General features: G+C 38.0%; 3 protein-coding genes across 6 annotated transcripts; 1 reads left to right on the forward strand and 2 right to left on the reverse strand.

Moving 5' to 3' along the window:
- The first annotated feature begins 979 nt into the window (after positions 1 to 979).
- Positions 980 to 8012, forward strand: LOC104211220 (NADH dehydrogenase [ubiquinone] iron-sulfur protein 1, mitochondrial). The gene is made up of 5 exons (XM_009760240.2): positions 980 to 1467; positions 2933 to 3179; positions 4210 to 4504; positions 5373 to 5747; positions 6898 to 8012. Exons 1-5 carry the CDS (start codon positions 1062 to 1064, stop codon positions 7792 to 7794), a joined length of 2220 nt encoding a protein of 739 aa, XP_009758542.1. The 5' UTR covers positions 980 to 1061; the 3' UTR covers positions 7795 to 8012.
- A 638-nt stretch (positions 8013 to 8650) lies between these two features.
- LOC104211221 (DExH-box ATP-dependent RNA helicase DExH18, mitochondrial) lies at positions 8651 to 12953 on the reverse strand. The gene is made up of 2 exons (XM_009760241.2): positions 10480 to 12953; positions 8651 to 9346 (listed from the first exon to the last, which is right to left on the reverse strand). The coding sequence occupies exons 1-2, from the start codon at positions 12699 to 12701 to the stop codon at positions 9289 to 9291; spliced, it is 2280 nt and encodes a 759-aa protein (XP_009758543.1). The 5' UTR covers positions 12702 to 12953; the 3' UTR covers positions 8651 to 9288.
- Positions 12954 to 15982: 3029 nt separating this feature from the next.
- On the reverse strand, positions 15983 to 19568 carry LOC104211222 (uncharacterized). Of its 4 annotated transcripts, none has more exons than XM_009760243.2 (3): positions 19474 to 19568; positions 17046 to 17088; positions 15983 to 16665 (listed from the first exon to the last, which is right to left on the reverse strand). In XM_009760243.2, exon 3 carries the CDS (start codon positions 16633 to 16635, stop codon positions 16210 to 16212), a length of 426 nt encoding a protein of 141 aa, XP_009758545.1. In that variant the 5' UTR covers positions 16636 to 16665; positions 17046 to 17088; positions 19474 to 19568; the 3' UTR covers positions 15983 to 16209. The 4 variants fall into 4 exon arrangements, with proteins under 4 accessions (XP_009758545.1, XP_009758546.1, XP_070001814.1 ...); XM_009760244.2 differs by having other exon boundaries at positions 19481 to 19510; XM_070145713.1 differs by lacking the exon at positions 19474 to 19568 and adding an exon at positions 18295 to 19439.

Consider the following 19568-nt stretch of genomic DNA (forward strand, 5'->3'; position numbering starts at 1 on the left):
TATTTATATGATGAAGTCTATCCATTTGAAACATTTTAAAATGCTTGACACCAGGGAAAGGAGCTGCTCCATCAGATCAAGCCAAATTCTAGACAATCTACTGCAGACTAAACTTTAGACAAAATTTGTAACTGCTGACGCGAAGTTAATTCTAAAATATGACTAAACTTTTACAAATTTCAGTTTTATGACTAACAAGAACAACATACCTAGTATTATTCCATATTGTGGGGTCTGGGGAGAGTAGTGTGTACGCAGACGTTACCCCTATTGTGAGGATAGAGAAATTGTTTCCAATAGACCATCGGCTCAGAAAGCATAAGCACCACATTAATGAAAATATAGACAAGTTATATGACTAAAATTATAAATTTCGGTTATGTCTTAAATAGGGGTCCTAGAAACGGCTATCTGTGCACTTTCCCAAGGAGAAACCTAAAAGGCACATTGTATTGAAGTAGCGGCGAATCCAAGATTTAATATTTATGGGTTCCTGTAATGATCTCGAGTAAATTTTCAATAGTAACTGGGTTCACATTTAAATATTTAGTAAATTTTTCGAACATATTTAGAGTGTTTGAACAAAATTTACTGGGTTCACGTGAACCCGTAGGTCGGGAGGTGGATCCGCCCCTATCTTAAAATACTAAGTAGATGATCTTAAATTTGTCCCCGCTTGTCCCATAGGCAGAACTTCAAGTTTAACAAGTGTTGCTCCTCGCTTGCCCCATGGGCAACACTTATAACTTTGAACCTTGAAGTCTGCACATAGGACAAGCGGGGGTCAAAAGTTAAAGACCATCCCAAAAATGTCGTATTTCGCAATTTTTTGTCGTACCAATCCACTCCACTGTACACACTTAAGCCCATATATTAATGGGCCAGTTTACTTAAAGCCCAAAACTCAGAAGCCCAATCCGCTTGCAAACCGACCCGAACTCCATTCCCACAAATTTCCCTGCTCCGTTGAAACCAAACGTAGCACATCTGCTCTCCACACTCCAAATACTCTCCTCATTTCCATTTCACAACACAACTGAAGAAGATATCTATCTCTCACAATGGGATTAGGGTTACTCGCTTCTCGAGCCCTACGATCTTCTAGAATCTTCCGTAACCCGACCAATTCCGTACTCCGCACCATCGTCTCCACACCGGAACTAAACAACGCCGATGCCGCCGCAGCAACGGCACCAGCACCCGTACCGTCAGATCGAAGCCCGGTTGGTGGGGCACGAGTTCATTTCCCTAACCCGGATGACGTCATCGAGGTCTTTGTGGATGGGTACCCGGTCAAAATCCCTAAGGGCATGACTGTACTTCAAGCTTGTGAAATTGCTGGAGTTGATATCCCTAGGTTTTGTTACCATAGCAGGCTAAGTATTGCTGGAAATTGCCGGATGTGTCTTGTTGAGGTTGAGAAATCTCCTAAGCCTGTTGCTTCTTGTGCCATGCCTGCACTTCCAGGTAATACTGATTAGTTTATTGATCTCGATTTGTATTTGGATTTTTATGCTCCATTTGATGCTTGTTGAAGCTCTAAAAATGTCTTTTTAATACTTCCTCTATCCCATTTTATGTGATGATGTTTGGCTGAACACAGCTTAAGTAAGAAAGTAAGCCTTTTGAAACTTGTGATCCTAAAACAAGCCATAGATATTTGTGTGATGTGATTATAAATGAGAGAAACAAATTAAAAAGAAAGTGCATCAAATAAAGGGGGTAATTGGCAATCTGGTAAAATTGTAAAAATAATAACTAATCTGCTATCACATGTTATAGTTCACTGATAGTGTAAACACATCATTACAATGTGAGTGTATATAACTTAAATCCCTTTGGATTTATATGCTCAATTTGATGCTTTAAATGCTTGTTTAAGCTCTCAAAAACGTCTTTTTTACATAATACATTAATTTGTTGGGTCAGCTATGACAATTCACAATATCTATTCGGTTCTATTTGGACATGTGAGAAAATAAGGAAATAAATGAATAGAGAGATTTCCTGCTTAATATCTTGCGCTTAACCAAAGCAGACAATATGGGTTGATAGTGGTGATCATATGTTCATTTGAGGTTTTTTTTTCCCGACAACCATGGTGTGCGGGCCAGCTTGTGCGCACCTCAACTAATTCCACCAGATACTTGTTGCCTCCCACCAGCAGCAACAAGTACCAAGTAATGGATAGAATGGGAAGAAATCACCTTGTGTTTTTTGTCTCCACTTGGAACTGAATCTGAGACCTCTTGTTTCTTGCCTACTTTATTGACCACTAGGCCACATCCTTGGGTGTTAAGGGTGTGTTTCCTTGAGTGGTGATATTGGATTAGTGCTTTTTTTAGAAAGAAAAAAATATTAAAGAAGTGCTCTCAATTAGGTACATATGCAATCTTCTCATTGTATTTCTCCAAAAGAGGCTGCTTATATGCATCAAACTCATGAAGTGCAGGTAACCATATGTGCAATTATATAGTTGTACCAAGGGTCAACTAAAAAAGACCGTCTTTTGATCTCACGAAGAAGAAGCGACAAAAATAGAGCTTTTTAGCTAACAAACCCGTATATTATGGGTTAGTGATATGTTCATTTGAGCCTGTATGCTCTTGAGTGGTAATATTACCTGCATTGGATCAGTACTAAATAATAATTAAGTTTTGGTCAAGACAAAGTTTCTATGGCCCTTTATTTTCTTCAATTTTCCCCTGTGAAGAATTATAGAAAGCTGGTACTTTTTGATTTTTTCTATAGGTATGGTTTTCTTTAGCTTAGTAACATCTTGACCTGTTGTTGTTGTTGTTCGCTAGGCATTTGATGATTCTCACGAAGGCTGATCTATTCATAGTTAGTGTTGAGCTATTATTGGCATATTACTGTTTGCTTTTCCATCTGTTCCTTGGATTGCAAATTTATCTGGAGATTACTCTTACAGGAATGAAGATCAAGACAGATACACCTATTGCCAAAAAGGCTCGTGAAGGAGTCATGGAGTTTTTGCTTATGAATCATCCGCTGGATTGTCCAATTTGTGATCAGGGAGGAGAATGTGATCTCCAAGATCAGTCTATGGCCTTTGGCTCAGACCGCGGGCGTTTCACTGAAATGAAGAGGTCTGTGGTTGACAAGAATTTGGGCCCATTGGTGAAGACTGTGATGACCCGGTGCATCCAGTGTACAAGGTCTGTGTTTGATTCTTACCTTGTGTTATTTGTCAAATGTAAAATGTGAGTGGTTCGATTTATTTTGTGATGTGAAGGTTCAAATCAACTTTGATGTATGGGACCGAAACTTGATAACTATTGTTGCAAGTGTGGGTTCAACTGACATTGTGGTCGGACTATGAAAAGTGTCCACTTTTTCATTTTCAAAAAAAAAAAAAAATTGTAATTTGTGAGATGCCAAGTCTATGCTACATGGATCCTTCATGTGCCATGATGTACCCTGGTCAAGCAGGTGTGACTTGAGTTAGGTACTTTGTGCAGGTTTTAATTTAGATTAAAATAGCAAAAAGGTACAGATGTATATTGGATAGTTACATTCACCCGCATCCTGAATCGTACGCATATCTTGAGTTGATGTAACAGAAGTAACCGTCAATATTGTATTTTATTTATGGTTCCCAAATCTCATGAAAAAACTTGCAAGTTTTCCCTTATATATATGATTTCTATTAAGAAAGGTTTGAAGAAGAGTCAGTCTAATATCCTACCGGAAAAAGAAAAAACAAATGAAGGAGGTAGCCTAATAAGATGGATATGGTAATTCTAGGGAACATTGATGTGTTACAGGAACTTCTGCTTAGGGTCAGTCTTTCTCAAAAAACTATAGGAAGTTTTGCATAGTGCCAGTAGCCTAGCGGAAAACGCCAGCCTGTCTTTTTCATTTTTTCTCCTAATCTGTGTAATTCATAGAATATTACATTCATATTTTGCTATATATACCGTCCTACAACAGAATGATTTATACTGGTTTTTTTCATTTCTCCAATGTGGTTATGCCCTTTTAAGCTATTCCTTCCCATTGATAACTGCTAAATTTGATCTCTTTGGTGCTATAGCTATAAGAAAACTTTGGGGCAGTTGTGAGAGATTGAGTGCAACAAATATTTACTGGTTTGAGCTTTAGATACATGAGGATTAGTAAAGACTTGCTTGTGCATTTTATATCTCTTGCACGGTATCCTCTAATTTTTTGCTGTTGGTGTAACAGGTGCGTCAGGTTTGCTACAGAAGTAGCTGGAACGGAGGACCTTGGAATGTTGGGTCGTGGTAGTGGAGAAGAAATTGGAACTTATGTTGAAAAACTTATGACAAGTGAACTTTCAGGGAATGTGATTGATATTTGTCCAGTTGGAGCCCTTACCTCAAAACCTTTTGCCTTTAAAGCCAGAAATTGGGAGCTAAAGGGCACAGAAAGCATTGATGTGACTGATGCCGTTGGTTCTAACATTCGAATTGATAGTAGAGGTCCGGAGGTCATGCGTGTTGTACCGCGATTAAACGAGGTACTGCACTTTATTATTGCTCTTATGTCTTTCCTCTCTGAAATGTTTAGTGGTGCTAATACATGGATTGTCATATTCATGCCGATCACCTGGCTGTCTTGAATGCCTGCGTTTTGTTCTGGTTGGAAGTTTTTCCACTTTTTAGTTTGTGTGGGTAGCCAAGCTGTAAGGGTGGTTTAAATCATTTTTTTGTTTCCCACAGTGCTTGTGCATAAGCTGAGTGTTTCCCAAGGCTCTGCCATCTTCTCTTTGTTGTTTAGTTAAATTTGATCATTTGTGTTCAATCTAAAAAAATATTGATAATTTCTGCGACCTAATCTCTTATTGTTAGCTAAGAAGCTAATAGGTGACAGAGACTTTATTTTGGAAAAAGAAAAGCCTTGGTGAAGAGGCTGCACCTGATTCTGAAAGGAGGTGTAACTAGTTCAATAGAGGTTGAATGATGTACTGACTAAAATTGATTTCTGCTTCTCTAAGGTTGTAGCTTCCTGTTTTTCCATCCTTCTCATTTGCATTCAGCGGAATGCAGCCATGCAAGTATGGCCGTTTCACCCTTTATTTTGCTCTTAACCATTCAAGAAGCATGCTTCTTTCAGTGAAAGGAAGTATATCTATGAGATTCAGTATTAACTGTGAATACATCGTTAATCTGAATTGGATCCCCTGGTGGTTTTTCTTTTATGTGCTTTTTTCCTCTGAACCTCTGCACTTTCATAGTCTTGGACGTTGATAATTTTTGTATCTGTACTGACAGGAAAATCTGCCGCTTAGTGATAGTAGAATTCTGAATTATTGTTTGTATTATTGTGTTTCTTCCTTTGTCTTCCATTGTAATTAAAACAGTGAGTTGCTGCACATAATGGCACAGGACATCAACGAGGAATGGATATCAGACAAAACACGATTCTTTTATGATGGTCTGAAGAGGCAAAGACTGAATGACCCCATGATCCGTGGTGCTGATGGACGATTTAAGGCAGTGAGTTGGCGAGATGCCCTAGCTATTGTTGCTGAAGTCATGCATCAAATTAAGCCAGAGGAAATTGTCGGTGTTGCAGGAAAGCTGTCTGATGCTGAATCCATGATGGCACTGAAAGATCTTTTGAACAAAATGGGGTCAGACAACATCTTTTGTGAAGGGAATGGCAAGCAACCAAATGCTGACCTTCGTTCTGGATACATTATGAATACCAGCATCAGTGGCTTGGAGAAAGCAGATGTTTTCCTCTTGGTTGGAACCCAGGTAAATGTTTGTAAGCATTTGGTTGGTTTAATTTTGCAAGGTTAGTTGTCTGATATTTTAAATGTGTCTATAGTTGATTGAGAAAGTCCATGATTTTTCATTCACTTCCTGTATCCATGTCTCCTACCCCTTTCCCTGTTGGCACACTTGTCCAGATACAGTAAAGGCATCCCAGGGTGTTCTTTTGGGGGAGGGATGGGTGGATCTAGCTTTAGCCAGTTTAATTGTTTCCTTATCAGCGAAAAGTTTTATCTGTAGCCAGTTGAGAGAAACATCTCATTGTAATGCCTTTTTTCAATTTAGATTAGTCTTGTCATGGTAAGAGCATAAATTCTTTCAATTGATAAAACTTTCAGCTTTCACTTTTACACTGATAGGAAAAACTAGTCTCTCTCTCTCTCTTTGAGACTCCCCCCCCCCCCCCTCTCCCTCTCCTCTCCTCTCCTTAAAATAAAATAAATAACATCAAGTGCTGAGAATGCAATATTGTAGAGGAGTTCAAAGAAAAATCAATGATAGTCAAAGGCAGATCCAGGATCTAAACTGTATGGGTTCAATCTCCAAGTCTTTTAGCATTAAACCCATTATATTTTTAAAGTTATGGATTCATATCTACTATTTGCTACAATTTTAATGAATTTTTATATGTAAATCATGCTTCGCGTTAAAAGTACTGGGTTCAGATGAACCCGGTACCATAGGGCTAAATATGCCTCTGTTGGTAGTTCCATAAAAGACGAGGTTTTTTTTTTTGGGGGGGGGGGGGATGGTCTGGATGGGGAAAATAGAGAAATCATTGATGGTATGTTATTACATGAAGTTATTCAATGAGGAAAGAGCGGGGAGGTGTGAAGAATATGTGGAACACCAAAGCATTTAAGAAGTTTTCTCACTGGGGTCAAATCTAAATTAGATATACTAATGCCCTACCTTATTCATCTGGAAATCTTGTTTAGTCCGGTGCAACTTTAACGACATTGAGTCTAATGAAGTGTGGATAATGGTACTTGAACGTTGCAATTTTTGGGGGTAACTCGGGTACCTAGGTTCTTTTTGTGCCAATGGTGCACATATATTTATTTATTGTCTTTAGCTAGCTGCATATCTATTATTCTCATCCTTTATTGGTGATTGACTTCTTGAATTCCAGCCAAGGGTGGAAGCTGCTATGGTGAATGCCAGAATACGCAAAACAGTTAGAGCAAATAATGCTAAGGTGGGTTATATTGGGGCTGCTGCTGATTTCAACTACGATCATCAACATCTCGGAACAGACCCTCAAACACTAGTTGAAATTGCTGAGGGCCGCCACCCCTTCTCCTCGGCTCTTAAAAATGCTAAGAACCCAGTCATCATCGTCGGTGCTGGTGTGTTTGACCGAGAGGACAAGGATGCTGTTTTTGCTGCTGTTGACACTATTGCGAAGAACAATAATGTTGTGAGATCTGATTGGAATGGACTAAATGTGTTGCTGCTGAATGCTGCCCAAGCTGCCGCTCTTGATCTTGGACTTGTGCCTGAATCTGAAAAATGCATTGATTCTGCGAAGTTTGTATATTTGATGGGTGCTGATGATGTGAGCTTGGACAAACTTCCAGATGACGCCTTTGTGGTTTACCAAGGTCACCATGGTGATCGTGGTGTATATCGTGCCAATGTGATTTTGCCGGCATCTGCTTTCACCGAGAAAGAAGGAATATATGAAAACACAGAAGGATGTGCTCAGATCACACTGCCAGCCGTTCCTACTGTGGGTGATTCCAGGGATGATTGGAAGATAATCAGAGCATTATCTGAGGTCGCAGGTATTGGATTACCCTATGATAGTCTAGGGGCAATCCGATCTCGAATTGGGACAGTGGCACCAAATCTCCTGGAATTGGATGAGAGAACACCAGCCACATTCTCAACTTCTTTAAGACCTGAGGTCAGCCAAAAAGTAAGTTCAACTCCATTCACACCTGCTGTGGAGAACTTCTACATGACTGATGCAATTACTAGGGCCTCAAAGATTATGGCTCAGTGTAGTGCCTTGCTAAGGAAATGAGCATCGGGTTTCTATACCTGTAATAAGATTTTTCGTTCACTTTTTCCTGCCAGTGTTATCAGTTTTAAAGTTGATGGATTTTTTGTATTGGGATCAAAAGAAGAGTGCAGAGAAGACTGTAAATTGATGTGCCACAGTGAATGTTCTCATAAATGGCACCATAACTTGGGTCTCTGGTTTGTACCTTTTTCTGTAATTCAATCAGCAGGTTTGCTGTATTCTTGAGTTTTACACACTAAGATAGGAGAAGCTGGGGTATTCTCTTGCACAAAATATGAAACTGAAGAAACTCTTCTTCAACACAATAAGACATTGCCTCAATTCAGCAGACTGCTACACTATATTATCCAGTTAGTAGTTTGTCTTTCATAAATCATAATTGCGGTTGTTAAGCTCATTCTTTAACTTATTTATTCTTAAACTTATTTTCAATATGATAAAGTTCAACTTGTTTGAGATTGACTCGTAATAGTGTCCTAACCGATAAAACTTATTCGCACCTAATGCTCACATAAAACTAGTAGATATAACACATGAACTTCTATCACTTTTGCTTCAAATAACCTCCTAGACCATAAAAATTTACCTGCAATGTTTACGTTAAACCAATAGGTGCATGATATGGATTATTAACAGATGGAACTTCTATCACTTTCCCATGGTTTATTGAAAAATATTGTCATCTCAAATCATTTAACCATTGGTAATTGATAAATTTTAGGGGTAAATATCAGATGCGAGTAAGTATTTACCTTCCTAGCCACATCAATTATGTGTAAGCGTTTGCAATGTTACGTGCCAGAAAACCTCCTAATTCACACACATCAAATTCCAAAATAGGTAAAAGCAAAGACAATTCCACAGGAAAAGACTAAACTTGTAGCCATTATTCTTTATCACAGAGCCAGAAATGTTCAGAGAATTCCCTCAGAACAAAGAACAATAAACATGCATGTTATACACAGAACAACTACATATGAGACTTTTGAGATAACTACATATGAGACTTTCATCCAATAGTCATCAGTGGCAATGAGAAAGTAAAGCTCGCCTAACAAATAAACGTACTAAGCATCAGAATCCTCCACCTTACCTCAATTCTGATGTTGCTAGATTTTGACGCAGCTTCTATGTATTCGGATCACATACTCTTTAAGTCATTAAATCTCCATTAGCTTCACTCCAGTAGTCAATGATTGAACAAGTCATTTCAGTACAACTGTAGCCAACAAACGGGGCAGAGACCCTCTGTTCCGAATCGTTCATTCCTTTAATGAACATGATGCATTATGACTAAACATGTGAATTTACTTTAAAAAAAATAACAATGCATCCTCGCAGGGACCTAAATGCGATAACATCTGGACGAAGCTTGCGTCTTCTTGCCTGTCATATTCTAAATCTAGTCTGCTATATCTGGGAGCTGTACAAGACTATCTGCTTTGCCGGATGCCCGTACAAGTCTATAGTACAAGAACCGCCAAACTAGCACTATTATGCTGCAACCTTCTCCAGCTGCTGCTGGTGAGACAAAGATGTTTCCTGTCTTCTCCTGAAAATGGAATCAAATGAGTAAGCAAATTCCTGACGTCTTAGGATTGGCTCTCGCAGGTAAAATGTGTATAGTTCTGACATAGTAGCATAAACAAAACAACAACAAACCCAGTGTAATCCCACAAGTGGGGTCTGGGGAGGGTAGTAGCAGACCTTACCTGAAGGTAGAGAGGTTGTTTTTGATAGACCCTAAGCTAAAGAAACACTAAACAAGAAGTGACTAACAGTAACAACACAGGAAAAAAAACAAAGACAAGACATAGTAGCATAAGGTAATATGATAAACAAAGGATGCAACAAACATAACTTTAACTGTAAACTGTTTGAGTAGCAAAACATTGGCATAAACCTCTAGAGGCCTTTCTGTTAATGACTTGTATATGAGGAGTAAATTTTGGAAATGATCAAAGATTAAGCAAAGACATTAATGCACCTCCTCAACCTATCATCTCTTCATGCAATATACTTCTAATGCAAATAAGATTCCGTTAGCGCCAAGTAAGATACCGATTCCTGTGGCCCCGCAGTTTTTTCCTCTCTCATGCTGGTTAGAAGAAGAAGCGGGTCCTAGCAGGAATAAACTGTGTTGGTCTTTGCAAGCATGGTATCGAGTACAAGTAATAAGAATCCTAATATTTTTTTTGAGAATATAAGAAACCTAATATTATTGTGCAGTAAAATGTACTCGGTGATTTTACCTCTAGAATCAGTCGTATTAGTCATTGCTTTTCGCCAGAGGAATCTCAATTCTCAAGGAAAACGGATTAAAATGACCAATTCATTTCTATGCCCAGGTTACAGAATCAGATATTAAAGCTACAAATTTTAATACTTCAGTGGAGAATGAAGAGTAAAGATGAAATAGCTTGAATGGCCAATCATATCACCTCCACAATTGCAATGATTTTGGAAGTATCTCGTTAAGTGATAATTAGGTGATCATAACAAAATACGAAAAATAATAGAAGGTAATAATTGCCTTTACCAATTCATGAGAGGGGCATGAGTTCGACTCATCCGGCATAATTTAGATGTCATTTTGCGTATATTATTTAAATTGCTCAAATAAAGTTCGAGAAAGAAATAACCAATTGCGGACCAAAAAGAATTCAATGGAACTTAACAACTGACCTTGGCCTTTCATTACCACCATCCTTCTCCTGGCCTTTTTGTTTCCCGGAATTCCTTGACTCTGGTTTCCACCGAGCATTTGCTAGTGATTCACCTAGTAACTCAGCAATCCCTGTTGCCATTGCCTCAGCCTTTTTGAAATATGGAAATTTGTCGTTCTCAAAGTGATTAGATAACCACATATACATGGACAACACTTGGTGCCTAGTCTCAAGATCCAGGAGCTCCGAATCATTACGAGCAGAACATTTTGGCATGCCCATTGCTATATTAACAGGCAGCTCTTGTGCATACGATGACGCAAACTTCAGAAGATGGTACATTGCTTTTGGGTCTCTAATGTTAACAGGAGCAAAGCAAAAATTGAAACGATCTTCAAGAGATAATCCTTGAACTTTCTCCAGCATATTAGCTATCTTTTTTATGTGGTTATACTGGCACAAGAAATAAGAACCGTCCAAACGGCAATTTTCACCAAACCTATCAAGCAGCTCGGAGAATGTAGAATTTGGAATTTGCCCCGCAAATAACTCAACCTGCTCATAGAAAGGAAAGAGACCAACTTTGTGAACTTCGTCAAATGGCTTCTTCAGACACTCGATTAAATAGTCCAAATCTTCCAGCTGTAAAGTGGTGGTTAGTCCTTCAGGATAGCGACTTCCCCTCCGACCAGCTCTTCCGGCAATCTGCTTCACCTGTGACGAGGGAACAGGAACAATCTTGTCACCATTGTACTTTGACAGGGTGTTGAAGATGATTCTTCGAATGTTCAGGTTTAAACCCATTCCGACTGCATCGCTGGCAACCAAGACATCAAACTCATTGTTCGGATCGTTAAATAAGGTAGCTTGCTGTCTTCGAGTTTCTGGTGGTAAGGCACCATATATTACACAACAACGGTGATTAGTATGCTTCTCAATCGCCAATTTTACCTCAAATATTTCTCTCCTTGAAAAAGCAACAACACAATCCCCTGACCTCACGTTTTTCAGATCACCTAAAAGAGTCTTGGCTTCAACCACCAATGGCTTAAACCTCTCATAATGTTGTTCTACCAACTCATCCCCAGTTTCAGAACAGATTTTGCGAACAATATCCAGTACACTTGGATCTCCACAAACATGTATCTCGTCAGCCTTTAACCCTAGTAGAGCCCTTGTCCATGCATAACCTCTATGCGAGTCCGCCATCATTTGGATTTCATCAATAACTGCTACATCATACATCTCATCAGTTGAAACCATCTCAACCGTGCAAGCAACGTGATTAGAAAATGGGACATGCTTCTTCTCCTGCCCTGTAAGAAGACTACAATATACTCCTAATCCATTCACCTTATCGAAAACCTCCATAGCCAACAATCTTAGAGGACTACAATAAATTCCCTTCTTCGCTTCCATGAACCTTTGCAATGCGTTATATGTTTTACCACTATTTGTGGGACCACAATGATATATGATCTTGCGTTTCATCGCCCTGGCAAATGGAAACCAAGTATGAGGTTTTGTCAAATCTGCCGACTCAACCATTTTCCTGAAATTCTTTATCTCATCAGGAAACTCTTCTAAGCAAAACTCCACGAAGATCGGAAATAGAAACTTCTCAGCCTCAATGCACGGACCAAGCGACACTAAGTACTTCGCAATATCAACCTTACACTTCTTAAAGAAAAAGTTACGAAACTTATGCGCTGCTGTAGGAAAGAATGCAGCCCCAATATACACAGCTAGAGCCTGATTTGAAGCCCATCCGGACTTAGCAAAACATCTAAAAATCTCAATCAAAACATCCCAATCGGCTCGCGCTTGCTTTTCCCCCTTGGAAGCATCCCTAAGCTCCTTATATATTTCGACCGGATCACGACTAGCTATTTGAACAAAATTCAATCTTTTCTCAGACCCTAACGTTCCATTTTCACACTCATTCTCTTCAACATCCAAATTACAAAGTTCTGATTCATTATCTTCATTTTCCACCACTGTGGAAAAAGGGTGTCCATAAAAATTAAAAAGATCAAACCTTTTCCATTGATTAAACCATAAAGGTGAAAATCGAGGTGGGGTTGGTAAAGGGTGTCCACAAATGTGAAAATCTTGGATTTTTTTCGGTTCTGTGAAATGGGTATGTAGGAATCTACTGGAAACTGAGAAAAATCTAAACTTTGAACTGTTATTATTGTTTAAATATAGATAAAGGAGATTTCTTGCTGGTCCTCTTGCCATTAGGAGTTAAAAGATTATTGCTTTAAGAATGTAATATGCATAGAGCAAAAAGTTAAATTTATAGAGAAGCTAAAAATTACAAGAGTTAGGGAGTTATTGAATTAGCAATAGAAGCATACCTCGAGGAAGACGGAAGGATTGAAAAGAGAAGCTGGATTGGAGGGAAAAGAGTGGTGAAGTTTGTCCACACCAAAAACCCTATGGAGGTTGGATACAGTGGACAAAAACGAAAAAGAAAAATTTTCTTCTCGCAGGCGGTTATTCGGGAAATAGTATAGCTGCGGGTACGGGTACTTTTTTATTATTATTATTATTATTATTATTATTATTATTATTATTGTTGTTGTTGTTATTATTATCGTTGTTGCTGTTGTTGTTTAATAAATATATTTGACGTATTTTTGAGTTGAGTTTAATTGAGCAAATAGGATGCTTACGGCGGACCATAACTTATTTAAGATTGTTGTTATGGCGATGATATAATAGTAGTGATAATAATAAAAGTAAATAATGAGAAGTATGTTATTAACTTTTATATTTCTAGTGGAGAAAATATGCTAAGGAACTAAAATTCGGGAGAATTTTTTTCTCAATCATGAACAAAATTTTCCATTTAATTTTGAAAGATAATATTTTATTCACGACGAAAATAAAATAAAATGCTGATATTTTGTTGCGAGTAAGGAGTTTGCAACTTATTGCTGAAATTGTAAAGTATCATAATTTATACATCATTAACAACAACAATAATATACCCAATATTATCCCATATCGTGGGGTCTATGAAGGGTAATGTGTACACAAGTCTTACCCCTATCTTGTGAGGATAGAGAGGTTACTTCTAATAGACCATCCGCTAAGGAAAGCATAAGCACCACATTAATAAAAATATAGACAAGAAGGGACAACACCAAAAAGCCATATAGAAGCCGAATAAAAACAACAAGATAATAAGGTGATCAACAATAAAAGAAAACAACGGTTAGTCATAAAAACCTACTACCAATAGAAAGCGAGACTGCGCGTCAATACTACTGTTATAAACACTCTAGACTACCCGGAGGCGGACCCAGAATTTAAATTCTATGGGTTCAACTTTTAAGGTTCTTAGTATTGAACCCATTATATCCTAAAGTTATGGGTTTATATCTATAATTTATTATATTTTTAGTATTTTTTATATATAAATTTGTGCTCTGTGTCGAAAGTTATGGGTTCAATTCAATCCGGTGTTATAGAGCTACATCCGCCCCTGAGACTACCTAGTCTACTACCCTAATCCTCGATCTTCATACCTTCCTATCAAGGGTCATGTCATCGGTCAGCTGAAGTTGCGCCATGTCTTGCCTAATCACATCTCTCCACCTCTTCTTTGGCCTACCTCCACCTATCTGTAAGCAGTGGCGAAGCCAGGTTTTCATTAAGCAGGGTCAAAATATAAAGAAATAAACTCACAAAGAAGCCAAAGGGTATCAATATGTAGCATATATACATATTTTTAAAATATTACCTAGCTACACAGTATAAATTTGCGACGAAGGGATGTCGGTTAACACCCTTGAGTACATGTGGCTCCGCCACTATCCGTAAGTCCTCTAATGTCAATCTCTCACACCTCCTCACCGAGGCGCCTGTGCTCCTCCTCCTCACATGACCAAACCACCTAAGCCGCGCTTTCTCGCATCTTGTCCTCAATAAGGCCACATCCACCTTGTCACGAATAACCTCATTTCTAATCCTATCTAACCTGGTGTGCCCGCACATTCATCTCTGCTACCTTTATCTTCTGGACATGAGCAATCTTGACTGGCCAACACTCAGCCCCATACAACATCGTTGGTCTGATCACCACTCTGTAGAACTTACCTTTAAGCTTCGATGGCACCTTCCTGTCACACAAAACACCGGAAGTGAGTCTCCATTTCCTTCATCCCACCCCAATACGATGTGTGACATCTTCATCAACCTCCTCATCCCCTGAATATTAAACCCAAAGTACTTAAAACTTCCTCTCCTAGGGATGACATGCGAGTCGAGCCTCACCTCCCCTTCCCCCTTGAGTCTCACCACTAAACTTACACTCCAAGTATTCTTTCTTGGTCCTGCTCAACTTGAAACCTTTAGACTCCAGGGTCTGCCTCCATACCTCTAAGTGCGTGTTCACACCGCCTCGCATCTCGTCAATCAATACAATATCATCTGCAAATAGTATGCACCATGGCACCTCCCCTTGAATGTGGCATGTCAGTACATCCATCGCCAGGGCAAACAAAAAAAAGTTGAGTTACTAAATACAACATCATATGCACCATTAAGTTATTAATAAATTCTACTATAAGCTATTACAAGTATTAAATCTTAAATTTTTTTCTTAAATAACAACACTGTATTTTGGGATTCAAATTTTTTGGGGGAGGGGATGTAGTTCTTCTAAAAAAAATGTAAACGAAAAACAATAGAGTCAGGAGTTAATGAGTCAATTTGACATCATGATTGAACTGAAAACCCAGACCAAGAGGTTGTGAGTTCGAGTCTCCCCAAGAGCAAGGTGGGAAATTCTTAAAGGGAAAGATGTCGGGGGCCTATTTGGAAACAACCTCTCTACCCCAGGGTAGGAGTAAAGTCTGCGTACACACTACCCTTATCAGACCCTACTAAGTGGGATTATATTGGGTTGTTGTGGTTGTTGATTGAACTGAAAACCTTGACAATTTGACCACTTTTGCTTTCAAAACTATAAAGAGTAAGAGGCTTGATCAAATAAGCAATTTTTTACCAAAGTTACTTCTACTAAAAGAGGCCTTTCTATAAATGAGCTTTAATAATTCTATGATGGTATAGGTTTATTTCAGCAAATAATTTGAGAATGGTCATAAGCTTATAACCGAGAAATATTGGCCAAAACAAAATATTCAAGAAAAATTTCACCTTGTATGTAGTTTCTAAATCTTGTTATTTCAAATGGCTTTATAGCAATATCTATAACCAATGTTTTCGGATGAAGGGCTACTAATTAGCAACTCTTAATGCAGAGGTTTACAGCTACTTAGAAGCGCAAGACTTTAAGTTCTATGCACTAATCGTGTTAAAAATATTTATATGATTATTTATAATTATATCTCTACGATAAACATTACTATTGGTGATCATAGAAATAACAAGTTATCTGCTATAATAGGATAAACTGCACTGATAATGTAAAAAAACTTTTACATTGTCAGTATATATTACTTCAATTCATATTCTAATATCACGATTGAATTCACAACATACACAAAGTGTAACACAAATGAATCACTCTGCTGTATCAAGATTTGGTTAAACATCAATATAATTTTATCATCATTTTCAAGGATGAATTCAAGTTATAACCATACAAAATTGTGAAAAAACAGGTAGAGAATGATCTTATATAAATTGTGTGCATGATCTCATCAAGACACTAAAGGTCCTGCAACAGCAAGCTCCAAGAAGTTGACATCATGGACTTTGAAACCAAAAGTTGATATCACTTTGAATCTTCATCTGTTGCCTTTGAGCAAGATGCGATGCCAGTTTGCTTGTACGAGCCTTCCCAATTTTGTCCATCGAAACATTTGATCTCAACATGAGTTAAGGTACCAGGATCAACACACCTTAACGTAACAGCTATTCCATCTGGATTCGATCGTGGAATGTAGAAAGACGTTATGCCACAAACTTTGCAGAAGGTGTGCTTAGCTGTATGAGTCCCAAATGTATAAGTTGTAATGAACTCCTTGGAGTCGCCAAGAAGTTCAAATCGCTCTGAGGGAACTATGAAGTGTGTGTTTCTTCTCATGGAACAGTCAGAGCAGTTACAATCCCAGGCCACAACGCTAGATGGTGCATAGACTCGCCATCTAACTCTTTTACAGTGACATCCGCCAGTATGTAGTAACAGCTCAGAATCCATTCTTCAGAATTATCAATACCTGCACCGACTCTGCAACAGACAACATATATTACTTATTTCATAATCTGCAAACGACAAATCTAAGGAATTATCGTACTAGCAGGCAAAAATTAGTATATCCTTGTATCTAAACTTGGCACGTGTTGCTTCAATTAAAGCTGATATGTAGAAATTCCAGAAGGAATTAGCATGTGAAAACTGAAAATGGATATTTACTAAAAGTGTTTGTACATATATTTTATCTGCAAACCTTATAATGGACTCTCTTTTCGATGATGAAATTTAAAAACACAGCTCTTTTGTGTAAATGAAATATATGAGAAAACTCTTTTTAGTATGATCAGAATGGAATGATGTGCTCTGACAGTCATTTCGAATAGAAATGTCTGCTGAAACTAGTTTCTACTTACAAGTTCCAGAAAACGAGCTTGACGATATCCAACAAAGAACTTCCTGTGCAAATAGAACAAAAAAGATAAAAGGTATTCATGATTTAAGAACTGATATTGCATTATACTGCGCTTTATTATAAGGATACAAAATCTCAGCAACAAAAACTTTAAACTTCAAGAATTATAAGAATCTTAACATGCAAAAGTTAAAGCATTAAACAAAATAGACATGCATATAATTCTTTGCGGTTAATGATTTCGGATCAAAATAAAGCTTATGAGACATGGCAGTTGTAGACAACAGAAAATCCAATCAGAACCACCATGGGCAGGCTTTCCTATTAGTTTAAGCCAGCTAAGCAACAACAACAACCCAACGTAATCCCACTAGTGGGATCTGGGGAGGGTAGAATGTAAGCAGAACTTACCCCTACCCGAATATTGTCAAACGGGATTGATGCAACACATAGATTGTGTTTAACCAGCATATTTTGCTTAAGATGAGCAAAATAGAAGATATTCATCATCAGAGAAAAGCGATGACAATCCAAGATCCATAGTGAGCTCATTTGTACCTCGTCTTTAGAATTGATCAAAAACAAGTAGGCTCAAAAAGCATACCAAGGAAGGTATTTTTACGAAAAACTATATTAATCATAGAAGTATCAGAAACTCATTCCTATCAATTCAAAGTCTTCCCTCCTTCCCCTCGAACACTTCTTTTTAAACAGACCGGATATATCAAATCAATCAATCAACTATGCCTCAATATTGAACGAGTTCTTAACAAAGAACATGTCTTCCTTTTATCTCTCATGTATGTATTTTGTGAAGCTTGAAAGGAATTAATGGTACATCTGATTATTCAGATAGCTTTAGTGAACCCATGTATGATACAGAGGAGCCATTGTAGAAAGCTATTACTTTCATGATTCTTTATGTTGTGCTAGTGAAATACCAAATGTATAAGCATGGGTGAAATTTCTGTTGCTAAATGCAGTTCACACATGAATGAGTCGCTGAAGATAGCCAATACACTTATGATTGATGATGTCGTGTATCCAAATTGAAGCATCTATTAGCAGTTTGGATACTAAATCCATGGCGGCTAAATGCATATCAGTGGGCTAAAGCAACCACTGGCTGCGATCAACAATAGGAGTGTTAATGTCTTCCCTTTGTTGTCCTAAACAACCATACAGAAATAACCAAAAGCATATAGGATGGACAAAACCAAGCGAAGTAAGAAGAAAGAGAAGTAATAAGCCTTTGACTATGCCGCTTGTCTGCAATCTGCACTATGATTTTGTTGCGAAAACATTAGGGAGCTCAGCCCTTGATCTTAGCCAATATCTAGATGCTCTGCTGTATATATGTGGAAATAATTTTCAACACAACAACATACCCAATATAATCCCACATAGGGAGGTCCGGGGAAGGTAATGTGTAGGCAGACCTTACTCCTACCTTCTGGAAATAAAGGGGTTGTTTCCAATAGACCCTCAGCTCAGGAGTGGAAAAATTTTCAACTAAGATCAAAATTAGAACGACTTCTGTTTCATCTCTCTGAGTTAGCGGTAAAAGTTTTAACTGAACTTATAATCTAAGGAGTTTAATAGTGTCAAATCCAGCCATGCAGTGGTAGAAAAGATGGTAAGCGATCCGCTGAAACAGCTCAGACTATTCTCAAGTTGAGCGCATAAAAATTCTTTACACTTTCCATCTATATTGCGCGGACTCTACAAAACAGCTGCCGCACCCGTGTCGGATCCTCCAAAAATGCACTACTCTTGGAGGATCCGGCACGCGCCATCGACATTTTCGGAGAGTCCGAGCAACATAGCTCTCCGTAGATACAACTTACATTCTAACCTAATCATTAACTTGATAGGAAATAGGAAATCACCATAAAAGAATGCACTTTCACTGCTTAAAAATATTTTTCCAGCCTATTCTTATTGCAGTCGTCTACTGTCACACTACAACAACAACAACAACAACCCAGTAAAATCACACAATTGGGGTCTGGGGAGGTAGTATGTATGCATAAGGTTGTTTCCAATAGACCCTCGGTTCAAGAAGACAGAGTCCACTGTCACAATCTTTGTATATATTCAAGCATGGTAAAAAGTTTAGCATATAATTAGTGTACATGTTCTTCGCTCAAACACGAATAAACATACAACAACTCCAAAATTTTACGGTTCATCCTACTGGTAACTTAAACTTGGAGCAGAAGTACAACTGCCGAACTGTTCAAGTGAGAAAAAAAATGAACTTGGAGAGGATAATCACATCTATAAATGGGATACAAATTGCAATCACAAAGATATAATCAAAACAATTTAAGCAATATGAGCATATGACACAAATTTTCGAATAAAAAAGAAATAAATACTAGTTCGAATCTTCAAATTAGAGATTTTGAGAGCAAACAAGAAATTACCTAGTACCTATAGAAACTTAACTACCCAACAAGTTGAACATAGCAGGTATAAATTCATAAATAGTACACCATTTTCTTCGACACCAAAATTGAAA

This window comes from Nicotiana sylvestris, chromosome 5, assembly GCF_000393655.2.
Source record: "Nicotiana sylvestris chromosome 5, ASM39365v2, whole genome shotgun sequence".
NCBI lineage: Eukaryota > Viridiplantae > Streptophyta > Magnoliopsida > Solanales > Solanaceae > Nicotiana > Nicotiana sylvestris.

Excerpts from the sequence above, each read along its gene's own strand:
- LOC104211220 (XM_009760240.2), top strand. The coding sequence starts at position 1,062 with ATGGGATTAGGGTTACTCGCTTCTCGAGCCCTACGATCTTCTAGAATC. Across the intron at positions 4,505-5,372 it reads TTGTACCGCGATTAAACGAG|GACATCAACGAGGAATGGAT; the intron begins GTACTGCACTTT and ends ATAATGGCACAG. Across the intron at positions 5,748-6,897 it reads TCCTCTTGGTTGGAACCCAG|CCAAGGGTGGAAGCTGCTAT; the intron begins GTAAATGTTTGT and ends CTTGAATTCCAG.
- LOC104211221 (XM_009760241.2), bottom strand. The coding sequence starts at position 12,701 with ATGGCAAGAGGACCAGCAAGAAATCTCCTTTATCTATATTTAAACAAT. Across the intron at positions 9,347-10,479 it reads GGTGGTAATGAAAGGCCAAG|GAGAAGACAGGAAACATCTT; the intron begins GTCAGTTGTTAA and ends TTCCATTTTCAG.
- LOC104211222 (XM_009760243.2), bottom strand. The coding sequence starts at position 16,635 with ATGGATTCTGAGCTGTTACTACATACTGGCGGATGTCACTGTAAAAGA.